Here is a 12,080-nt window from a genome sequence, read left to right as displayed (position 1 = left end):
GGGAAATGAACTCCCCCGCCCCCTTCCACACAATATATTTTCAGAGAAGCAGAATGTGTAGACTAGAGCCCTGGGAAGGCCTGCTCCCACCAGGACACACCAGGTGAGCAGAGACTTCCATCTAGATGTTTCCCTTATGGTTCAGTTCCAGGAACCCTAAAAGACACCAGCCCAGCTCCCTAGCAAATCAGCCTGACTCATGCTCGCAGGACTCTAAACACAGCTTTATTTCCGGAGGGAGATTCATGCTTTCACATCTAGAATAAAGGTGAAGGGGGTAGGGGGGTGGCCCTAGGGAGACTGGGGCTGGGCTGCCTTAGCCCAGAAACAAAGCCCAGCCCTTTTGAGACGTCAGGAATGTCTTCACTCATCCTGCCCAGCCTCCTCCTTCTTCCCTTCTGTGCCATCTGCATCTTTCAGATTTTGGCGAGCAAACTCTTCAAAAACCAGATTTTCATCCTGGACACTAAAAGAAAACAAATATTGTGATCAATGCATACTCTGAAGCTGCGGATGAAATCTCCAATGAATCAAAGCCCTTGAGCTCTCCCTCTCTTTTTTAATTGCAGCAAAAGAAATGATCAAGCATGCCACTTTCCTCGAGAGATTCTGTGTAAAGACTCCTTAACAAACTGAAACAGATAAATAGCTAGCACCAGTGGCTCAGGGCTGTAATCCTAGTTACTCCAGAGGCTGAGATCTGAAGATAGCAATTTGAAGCCAACCTGGACAGGAAAACCAAGGAGACTCCTATCTCTAACTAACCAACAAAAAGCCAGAAGTGGAGCTACAGCTCAAGTGGCAGAGCACTGGGCTTTGGCTAAAAGAGCTATGGGAGAGTGCAAGACCCTGAATTCAATCCCCAGCACCAGACACACACACACACACACACACACACACACACACATACACACACATACCCACCCAGGGTAACTGAGTTGTGTTTAAGCGCTTGGGAGCAAAGCAACACAAGGAACATATACAGACACTGGAAGAGGGGTCTGCATGGGAACAAAAATCACAGGATACAGGTAAACAGAGAGGCATCCCAATGGCTTACCTTTCCTTTGCTGTAAGTCCAGTAAATGGTAAGAAAGAGAAGACAAAGGAAGGGAGGGAGGGACAAGGGGGGGAGGGCAGAGGGACAGAGGAGGGAGGGAGGAGGGGCAAAGGGAGAAAGGGAGGGAGGGATAGAGAGACAGGGAGAGAGAGAGATTAGCAGCAAATCTCCTGATCTCCTGTAGTTTGAGGGGTCATGGGGACTAGAGATATATCATTCATGTCATTGCATGTGATTTACATGCTACCACTGAGATGTACCCCCAGACCAGCTATCACTTTTAACAGAGTACCACAACCCTGAAATGAAATCATTACCATTGCACCTCTAAGGCCCTTTCTCATCTTTTCAAAGCATTTCTGCCTACGTTTGGCCACTTGATCTCCAGGCCATGGTCATCGTGGGCAACCATGCAGCTCCAGGCACAAGCCTGCCAGGCTCTCAAGGCTGGCACCTGGGCCCTGACCTTGACTAGTACCCCAAGGTTGCACGAGAACTTGAGGCCAGCCACCCCAGGCTCTTCTTCCCTCTTCCATTTCTGCTGACATGTTGCCCTTTCACAGTCAGGTCTTTCTGTTCTGTGTTGCAATTTCCATTATCTTGAGTGGGTTTTGTTCTTTTCTTAGCTTTCTGTCCACCTAGAGAAGGTCTGGCATGGTTAAAAGCTACTGAGGGCCAGATGCCAATGGCTCACAACTGTAATCCTAGCTACTCAGGAGGCTGAGATCTGAGGATTGTGATTAGAAGTCAGCCTGGGCAGGAAAGTCCAGGAGATTTTTCTTTCTACTTTTTTTGCCAGGCTTGAATTCAGGCCTGGGCACCGTCCTTGAGCTTTCTCAAGGCTAGGACTCTACCACTTGAGCCACAGCACCACTTCTGGCTTTTTCTGTGTATGTGGAACAGAGGAATTGAATCTACGGTTTTGAGCATGCTAGGCAAGCACTCTACCACTAGGTCACACTCCTTCTGGTTTTCTGGTGATTAATTAAAGATAGGAGTCTCACAGACTTTAGTGCCCAGCCTGGCTTTGAACTGCCATCCTCAGATCTCAGCCTCCTTCCTAGGTAGCTAGGATTACAGGTGTGAGCCACCACACCTGGCTCCATGAGACTTTTATCTCCAATTAAATACCAGAAAACCTGAAGTGATATTGTGGCTCAAAGTGGTAGAGTATTAGGGACAGAGCCCAGGCCCTGAGTTCAAACCCTATGACTGACAAAGACAAAAAAAAAAAAAAAAGAAATGATAGCATTCCAGAATCCTTCAGCACTTCTTAGATATAAATTTCTTGGCCTCTGGCTTGGGTGGGGCCAAACTTCAGCTCTGTGCACTCTCTCTTAGAACCTCACCACATAGATTTAAGAACCAAGAATCAGGTGGGCAAGTCAGAAGGTAAGAGGTAAGAGATTCAGTCACTCATAAACCTTAGGAAATCCAAATTTTGCAATCCCGGGGTGATTTGTCCTGGATTCTAACTCTCTAGATTCTCATGACACAACGGTGATTGTTTTACTTCTATTTATTTATTTATTGGTTGTGGGGCTTGAACTTGGGGTCTGGGCACTGTCCCTGAGCTCTTTTGCTTAAGGCTAGTGCTGGATTACTTTGAGCCACAATTCTGCTTCCAGTTTTCTAATGATTAATTGGAGATAAGAGTTTCATGAACTTTCCTGCTCAGGCTGGCTTTAAACGGTGATCCTCAGATCTCAGCCTCCTGAGTAGCTAGAATTACATGTGTGAGCCTGTCAATGCTTTCAAATGAAAACATAAGGCCATTTCCAGAAGTCCCAGCCTCTTCAATGTATGCACTATCCAGATCATCACTAAATCTAAATCCAGGACTGTTGACAGCAAAGTTTCTGCTTTGAACCCATTCCTGACAAAACCTTCTAGTGTCATCCCCCTCTAAGTTCACAGATGCTCCAACTTCTACATGCAAACAGGAGAAGGGGGAGCTCAGTACTGAGCTCCTGTGAATGACAGCTGGAAACACCCAGGCTCAGAGAGACTAGGTTTCTGGGCACCCATGGCTCACACCTGTAATTCTACTACCCACTCTAGAGGCTGAGATCTGAGGATTGAGTGTCAGAGCTAGTCTGGGCAGGAAAGTATGTGAATTCTTATCTCCAATTAGCCACCAAAAAGCTGGAAGTGGATCTGTGGCTAAATTACAGGCAAAAGCTCGGGGACAGCACCAGTTCAAGCCCCAGGACTAGCACCCAAAAAAAAAAAAAAAAAAAAAAGACTAGGGATGAATCTGTAGTACATCTGCTAGTAGTAAATGGCTAGAGACTGACCTGGATCCTCAGGCTGAGGGTGCATGAGGCGAAATGGCACCTCAGAGGCCACTTCACTGAAAGGAAAGAAGAATGCAGATGGGTAAGTCTACACACACACACACACACACACACACAGATCACACTTGGAAAACTGCACTGCAGAGACTGACTAAAGACAATTCAGTGGGATTTGGAACCAAGTGAAGCAAGAGTGAGGAGGTGGTTAAGCAGACATTTGAAATGCATTCTCTTGCATGTGGTCCAGGTATTGCGAAGCAGCCAGTGTGTTTAGGTCCGCACACACCTGGTCCGTAGTGCTAGTGACATGTTGTGGGAAGAGCAGAGGAGAAAATTTAGTCAAAAATTAGTTTTAAAGCCAGGTGCGGTGGTTCATGCCTGTAATCCTAGCTACTCAGGAGGCTAAGATCTGAGGATCAAGGTTCAAAGCCAGCCAGGGTACAAAAGAACCTGAGACTCTTATCTCTAATTAACCTATTAAAAAAAAATTGGAAGTGGGGCTGGGCTCATGGGTAGGGGGTAGCCTTGAGCTGAAGAGGTCAGGGACAATGCCCAGGTCCAGGGGTAGGGACATAGCCTTGAGTTGAAAAGCTCAGGGGCAGCGCCCAGGCTCAGAGGTCAAGCCTCATGACCCACATATATATTCTTGGTTAGGAATGTGACTCAATGCATGAAGCCCTGGGTTCAATTCCTCATTATCACATAAACAGAAAAAGCTGGAAGTAGGGTTGTGGTTCAAGTGGTAGAGCACTAGCCTTGAGCAAAAGAAATTCAGAGACAGTGCCCAGGCCCTGAGTTCAAGACCCAGGACAAGAAAAAAAAATTAGGCTGGAAGCTGGTGGTTCATGCCTGGAATCCTAGATTGCAGTTCGAAGCTATCTTGAGTAGGAAAGTCCATGAGACTCTATTGTTTTTGCCAGTCCTGGACCTTGAACTCAGGACGTAAGCACTATACTTGGGCTTTCTCAAGGCTAGAGCTCTACCACTTGAGCCACAGCACCACTTCTGGCTTTTTTCTATGTATGTGGTACCAAGGAACAGAATCTAAGTCTTCAAGCATACTAGGCAAACACTCTACCACTAGGCCAAACTCCTAGCCCTCCATGAGACTCTTATCTCCAGTTAATCACAGAAAAAGCCAGAAGTGTCATTGTGGCTCAAGTGGTAGAGGAATAGAAGGAACCCAGGGACAGTGCCTAGGCCCATAGCTCAGGCCCAAGATAGGCAAAACAACAATAACAGTCTTAGTCTGGTGCCAGTGGCTCATGCCTATGATCCTAGCTGCTCAGAAGGCTGAGATCTGAGGATCACAGTTCAAAGCCAGCCCAGGCACACAAGTCTGTGAGGCTCTTATTTCCAATTAACCACCAAAATGCTGGAAAGTTTCCTTTTCAGTGGACCTAGCTAGTGAGGATGAATATATGACATTGTAAGTATAGTTAATGCCATTGAATGATACACACACACACACACACACACACACACACACACACGGAGTTGTGTTGCTAGTTTTCAGAGGCTGGGGTGTATTTGCATGTCCTTGTCCGGAGGCAGGCCTATTTACAGTCTCTCTGGCCGCATACCTACTAGCCAAACCTTCTGCCACATACCCAGAGGCAGTGGGCATTACGCAATTACACACAGATGCTCAAAAACTAACTTTTGCCAGCTTCTTTTCAGTTCCCACATCTCACTGCCCTTGGCCTCCTGGGAATCAAGGAAGGAGAAGAAGCTTACCTGGATGTGAGCTCTCCTAGAAATCTAGGAAAGACGAAACAAAAGCTCTGGTGACTGTCATCTCACTTCTCCCTTCCCACATTCAGAAGCAGAACGCTTCCACCTTCACTAACTCACAACTCTGGGAATCTCTGCACCCACCCCATCTTGTCCAATACCACCTCTCCCCTCTGCTTGTGACTTCTTCTCTTTCTCTAGAGGATTATCTAAGAAACAGAATCATTTTGGTTCAAGGGCAGGCTCCCAAATCAGGATTTCCCAGGTATATGAGTGTGATGGCTCACTCCTATAATCTTAGCTACTCAGGATATTGAGATCTGAGGATCATGGTTCAAAGTCAGCCCGGGCAAAAAAAGTCCAAGACTCTTATCTCCAATAAACCACTCAGAAAAAGCCAGAAGTGGCATTGTAGTTCAAGTAGTAGAGCACTAGCCTAGAGCACAAAGAGGCTCAGAGACAGCGCCCAAGCTCTGGGTTCAAGCCCCAAGATTGACTGGAATAAAAAAAACAAAAACCTCACAATATCAGCACTCCTACATGGAAAAGAGATAGAGCTAGGAACGCTGACAAATTAAATCTCTCCCCCCAAAGATTTCAGACTATTGAGGAATCAGCAGGACTCGGGCCTCCCTCGCAGTCTGTCTGTAGGTATGTCAGTCAGTCAGGACAGGCCTAGCCCTGTCTATCCTCACCAAGATGGAACATACCACACACTGGCTTGCGACACTTACCCTGACACTGTGAGCTTCACCTTGATGTGGTAAGACACGAGGATGCCCAGAACAGTCCGGTCTATGCCTTCCTTAATGCTGCCCGAATAGAAGAGAGAAGGATGAGAGGAGCACTGGGAAGCAGAGCAGTGAAGGGACACTTTCCTCTTCTTCCAGGCCCACTGACTGATGGCACCAGCAGGGCCTCAGACATGCTTGGCAAGTACTCTACCATGAAGCTGTTACGTCCCCAGTAAGTTGATCTTGGGCAGCCGTTTCCCTGTCAGCCTGTCTCTGGAGCCTCAGAAACACGTTTGAATCTCGGCAGTAACGCGGTAAATTATCCTCAGCAAACCCTTTGACTCCCTCCTACCTATTTTCTGCCCAACAATCACTATCCCCTCTTTTGGACTCACAAAGGTGAAATCTGCCTGCTTCTTGCCTATTGGCATCACCAAAAGGGTATTCTAGTGGGTCTAGAAGGGAATACTCATGCAAACAAGCAGGCCTCAGGCCTGGATCTGGGCTCCCACCCCAAACCATCAGAGTGGGCATCTAGAGGTGACAGCAGATGTCAGCTTTGGACCTCTGTTGTACAGCTTTGTCTAGATCCACTTTCTAATCTAGGCAGGCCAGGCCAGCCTGATGGAAATCCCTGAGCCAAGGCACAAACCTTAGCAAACCACAGTGCTGTGAGTAATATCCCCCCCCCCACACACACAGTCCTCATCACTCTGAGATGGCACCTGTTAACCACACACACACTGGACAGATAAGAAAACTGAGGTTCTCAAAGAGCTCAAGTCACGTGTCTGGCACCGCCCCCTGGGGAGGGAGTGTGCTCCCTGGGGAGGGAGTGTGCCCCCTGGGGAGGGAATGAGGCTGGGTGAATGCAAGGCTGTACCCCTTGGGGAAGTCATGCCAGGGAAGGAGTGAGGACCCTGTTTGGGCCCTAGGTCTGTGTGCTGTGCCATTAACACTGTTCCATCCTGTTCTGGTGAGGTGTCTGCATGCAGACTCCGGGGACAGACGCGTGTCAGCCATGTGGAAGGCTATCCTCCCAGCCCAAGGGCTCACATGGTGCTGGAGGCCAGGTTTGTGTCCTCATGCTTGATCTTCCCGTCCAGCGCAATGCCTCTTCTCTCTCGATTATTAGCCAGCACGGGCAACAGAGTCAGTGTCCTGGTCAAAGTGCTCTTTGGTGGCACTTTCTCTCTGAAGAAAGAAGGGCAAAGGCCATTTATAACCATCAAAGTCACTATCAACCCCATGGGACGCTATTTGCCAGGGAGCATTTTCTAGGATCAAAGTTCCATAGAGACTTACTAGGACAAGGACATGACATCAAGGGATGCTCAGCCCATTTCCTCGAGCCCCTCTGCCGAGGGTTAAGGGTTGAATTTATAGAACATCTCGCACAGTTATCCAGCACTATGGATAGAACCAGGCACTAGTGACTCGTGTCTGGAATCCTGGCTACTTGGGAGGCTGAGATCAGGTTCAAAGCCCAGCCCTGATACTAAAATCCATGAGAGTCTTATCTTGAATTAACCACCAGAAAACCAGAAGTGGGGCTGTGGCTCCAAGTCGTAGAGTGTAATCTTTGAGAAAAAGAGCTCAGGAACAGCTCCCAGGCCCCAAGTTCAAGCCCTATGACCAAAAACAAACACACATACAAACAAAGATTCCTGATGGGCATGGAATCACACACTTGTAATCCCAGCATTCAGGCAGCCAAGGCAAGAAGAGTGCAAGGCCAGCCTGAGCTGCTTAGTGAGACCCTATCTCAAAATACAAGACAAAAACCAAACACTAAGTGAAACCACCTGCCCCAAATTCAGAGCCCCCAGACAGCATTTCCTGAGGCCAGGCAAAGCCCAGAGAGCACAGCAGATCCTCTGTGGTAGTCACCAGCAAACACATATGGGAAAGACTATCTTTCTTCATTTTTTGGGTGGGGGGGCCAGTCCTGGGGCTTGAACTCAGTGCCTGAACACTGTCCTTGGGCTTCTACCACAAGGCTAGCACTCTGCCACTTGAGCTACAGCACCATTTCTGGCTTTTTCTATGTATGTGGTACTGAAGAATTGAACCCCAGGTCTTTGTTACGCAAGCACTCTACCACTACGCCAAACTCCTGGCCCCTCTTTCTTTGTATTTTTTTGTGTGCTAGGACTATGACCAGAACTCTAGGCCTTACACTCTCAACTGGCTTTTTCAAGGCTGGTTCTCTATCACTTGAGCCACATCTCAATTTCTGGATTTGCACTGGTTAATTAGAGCTAAGAATCTCCTGGATTTGTCTGCCCTGGCTGGCTTTGAGTTTCAGTCCGCAGCTCAGTTCCCCAAGCAGCTAGGGTTACAGGGATAAGACCCCAGCACCTGCCAAAGAGGTCATTTTCTACCCAAACTGTCACTATGAGGACTGTCAGCACATGGGCACTGGTGGGCTGGTGAGCGGATGAAGCCACAGCAAGCATTTGTGAACCACACAGAGCAGACTGGTGGGTATTCAAAACCATCCACGCTCTTTCTCTGTAGGAGACGCTCCATCAGCAGCTGGACTACCGGACCCTCATGCTAAAGGCAAAATGTGGGGGCAAGGGCTGGGAGTTTGGCCTAGTGGTGGAGTGCTTGCCTAGCATGCACGAAGACCTGGGTTCGATTCCTTGGTCCCACATACATAGAAAAAAAAAAGCTGGTAGTGGTGCTGAGGCTCAAGTGGTAGAGCTCTAGCCTTGAGAAAGTCCAAGAACAGCGCTCAGGCCCTGAGCTCAAGCCCAGGACGGGGAAAAAAAAAAAAGTGGGGGCAGTCCCAGAGATACAGAATCACTGGGATCATACAGTTGCGTCTAAACTGGAAAACTGGCCCTGCCATGTGCCAGGTGCCAGGTCTGGCATACTGGCCCACACTCTGGTTTTCTGAATGGCCTCTAGATGCACTGTGATGCTTAATCTTGATTGTCAGCTTGAGGGGATTGACGGATTAGGGACATTATTCAGTGGAAGAGCGCCAGCCTAGCAAACTTGATGTCTCAATTCCATATTCCAGTATAACCTCACACACACACATACACACACACACTATATAATATATATATATATATGATATATGATATAGATAGATTTTAGAGGAAATTAACTAAAGCAGAAAGCCTCACCCTGAATGTGGGCAGTACTACCCCATAGTCTGGGGGCCTAGGTGAGATAAAAAGGGAGAAGAGAGCTGACTAGGCCCCCCTCCCTCCTGGCTGCCATGATGGGAGCTCTGCTCCACCATATCCTCCTGGCCATGACAATCTGGAACCTCTGAAGCACAACCAAAGTGAATCTTCTCCTTCTCCTTTTCCTTCTTCCTTTTTTTTCCTTTGGCTACTCTTGGGGCTGATCTCAGGCCTGAGCACTGTCCTTGGGCTTTCTCTAGGCTAGAGCTCTACCCTTGAGCCATAGCACCATTTCCAGCTTTTTCTACATATGTGGTACTGAGGAATTGAACCTGGGTCTTTGTGCATGCCAGGCAGGCACTCTACTACTAGGCCAAACTCCCGGCCCTGAATCTTGCCTTTCTTAAGTTGTTGTCCTATTTGTCTCAGTGATAGAAAGCTAATCAGTGGCAAACAGGATCTAGCCTAGCTTCCAATCTCCCTCCCCAACCCTCATAAGAATGGCTTTCAGTCTTGTGGGAATCAGCCACCAAACACTCATTGGTTTAAAATGAACAAGATAATGGAGTCTAACTGATGAGAAAACTCTGAAACATTTGGCCCACCCTTGCTGAGCTTCTATCAAAGACAAACCAGGACCAAGACACCTGCCCCCTCCTCCCGGGGCCAAAAAAGACAAAGTTATGCCGTTGACAAACCACAGGGCTGGCATGAGAAAGTCAGAGAATGACTTGTGCTTCTTTCCTATTTCCCTCCTTTGTAGATCTATATTTAGACTTCAAGTCAAATTTGTTTTGAGCAATAGTTTACTTTAAGTATTACTTTTAAGATTATGTAACATTAGCTCGGTAAATTAGCTTCTCTTTTCACATTTTCACCCTTCTACTCCACCCTAAACTTCCTGTAACCTTGGTGATGGTTTTTGTGACAGTGCTTTGAACATACCAGCTAGGCAAAGAGAAAAGGACCTTCCAAGTAAAGAAGAAGGGATGTGTAACACTGCACACACACACACACACACACACACACACACACTCCTGGTATTAAATGAATCTATCTGACAGTGTGGCACAAATGAAAGCCTGACAGCATAAAGGAGTCGTCACAGGACTCCCCTTTGGTTTTGAAAAGTCATGACTATAATGACAGCTACTCAGGAGGCTAAGATCTGAGGATTGCGAGGATTTTGGTTCAAAGCCAGCCCAGGCAGGAAAATCTTGTCTCTGTAAACTACTCCAAAAAAAAATAAAGCTGGATGTGGAGCTGGGGCTCTAGTGGTAGAGCATTAGCCCTGAGCAAAAAAGTTCGGGGACAGAACCCAAGCTCTGAGTTCAAACAAATGGAAGAGTCCTGGCTTGGGTGATCATTCATTGGCCATCTGACAAATCATGCCAAGATTACCCAGAAAGGCCCTGTTGCCCGCACAGGGGCATTCCCACCTTGATTCCTCTTCTCCCTCACTCCTTGGTAAGGATGGCCAGTCTCACACTTCCTAGGAGACAGGCTGCATGGAGTGGATTAAACATACAGCTAAGAGGCTAAACGTTCTTTGCAGTCCTCCAAATGAGAAAAGGGAAGGAAATGGAAGGCAGGGCAGGAGATGGGGGTGTTCTAGTTTCTTCTTCAGTTAGGGAACATAGAAGACCCTGACAACAAAAGCCGGCCGCTCAGGAAGTGGAAATGCAACCGCTACTTACTGTATTTCCTCTGTGGCCACGGGCTTGGCGTAATAATCGCTGGAGTAGAGAACCACGTTGGCCACTTGCTCCACTGCAAAGGGAGGACAGGAAGTCAGGTGATGAACACGGAGGCCCTGGTCACATGTGTGTTGTCCCCCAGCTTCTCCAGGGGTCTAGTAAGGTTTCTCCCTCTAATTCTGGTTTGATCCCTCCTGGCTTAAAGGTTGCAATCTGTCCTCCAAGTTCTGTTCTCAGGTCAACTGTCTTCACTGGTAACTTGTTTCTGTGCCAGCTCCAGACTGAGAAACACACTGCCAGATGTAGCTCTGATAGCCCCTCCCTGCCTCTCTCCCATGGGTGTCCTTCATCCTGCTCTCCAAACCAGCCCCTCCCCAACATCCTTTATCTTACCTAAGGAGCATCAGACCATTCTCCAAGCTTTCTAGGAACCAGCTGGAAGCATGATCTGACTGATCTGAGGGTGTAACACAGCAGAGAGGAGGATAGGCCCTTTGGCCTGATGATGGGCTCAAATTTTCTCTGCTTAGCTATGAACTGTGGGGTAAATTTTTAAGCTCCTGTAAGCTTGTGTCTTCCTACAAGTGAAATGAGTGATGATTACATCCAACTCACAGGAAAGTTGTGAAAATTAAAAGGCTGAGTTCTGGACCAAATGTGTTGGCTCACACCTGTAATCCAGAAATTCAGGAGGCAGAGATCAGGGGCTAGGAGTTTGGCCTAGTGGTAGAGTGCTTGCCTAGCATGCACAGGACCTGGGTTCGATTCCTCGAAAAGTGGTAGAGCTCTAGCCTTGAGAAAGCTCAAGGACAATGTTCAGGCCCTGATTTCAAGCCCCAGGCCAAAAAAAAGGGGGGGGGGAGGCAGAGATCAGAAGGACAGCTGTTCAAGGCCGGCCTAGGCAAATAGTTATTGACACTCCATATAATATATACATAGATAGATAGATAGATAGACAGACAGACAGACAGGGATAAGTAGATGGATAGAAATAGAATAGATGGAGGGCTAGGAGTTTGGCCTAGTGGTAGAGTGCTTTGCCTAGCATGCACGAAGACCCAGGTTTGATTCCTTGATACCACATACATAGAAAAAAGCCGGAAGTGGTGCTGAGGCTCAAGTGGTAGAGCTCTAGCCTTGAGAAAGTCCAAGGACAGTGCTCAGGCCCTGAGCTCAAGCCCAGGACTGGCAAAGAAAAAAAAAAAGAAATAGAATAGATGGATAGAGATAGATAGACTAGATGAAGAGAGAGAGATAAAGAGGTAGACATAGTGGTGTAAACCTGTAGTTCCAGAAGTGAAGGATGACTTAGGTATGAGGATTGAGGTCCAAGGTTGACTGTAGGAAAATCATGGTGCCTACCCCAAAATAACTAAACAATTTAAAACAAAATAACTAAAGCAAAAAAGGGCTGA

The 12,080-nt window shown here is 47.5% G+C and overlaps 1 protein-coding gene across 1 annotated transcript in view; it reads right to left on the bottom strand.

The window, feature by feature from the left end:
• Positions 1-217: 217 nt before the first annotated feature.
• Sag (S-antigen visual arrestin) overlaps positions 218-12,080 on the bottom strand; it is a 32,104-nt gene continuing 20,241 nt past the window's right edge. The window contains exons 9-15 of the mRNA XM_090354342.1: positions 10,666-10,738; positions 6,882-7,019; positions 5,826-5,903; positions 5,095-5,118; positions 3,358-3,413; positions 1,061-1,070; positions 218-466 (exon numbers count right to left, since the gene is read on the bottom strand). Coding sequence (XP_090210468.1) covers positions 364-466; positions 1,061-1,070; positions 3,358-3,413; positions 5,095-5,118; positions 5,826-5,903; positions 6,882-7,019; positions 10,666-10,738 — 482 coding nt within the window. The 3' untranslated portion in view covers positions 218-363. The remainder of the gene's footprint in view (positions 467-1,060; positions 1,071-3,357; positions 3,414-5,094; positions 5,119-5,825; positions 5,904-6,881; positions 7,020-10,665; positions 10,739-12,080) is intronic.

The sequence above is a fragment of the Megascapheus bottae genome, chromosome 21, assembly GCF_031878675.1.
Source record: "Megascapheus bottae isolate mThoBot1 chromosome 21, mThoBot2.hap1, whole genome shotgun sequence".
NCBI lineage: Eukaryota > Metazoa > Chordata > Mammalia > Rodentia > Geomyidae > Megascapheus > Megascapheus bottae.
The sequence above is the reverse complement of the archived record's forward strand: the minus strand, read 5'-3'. Positions and strand labels throughout refer to the sequence as shown.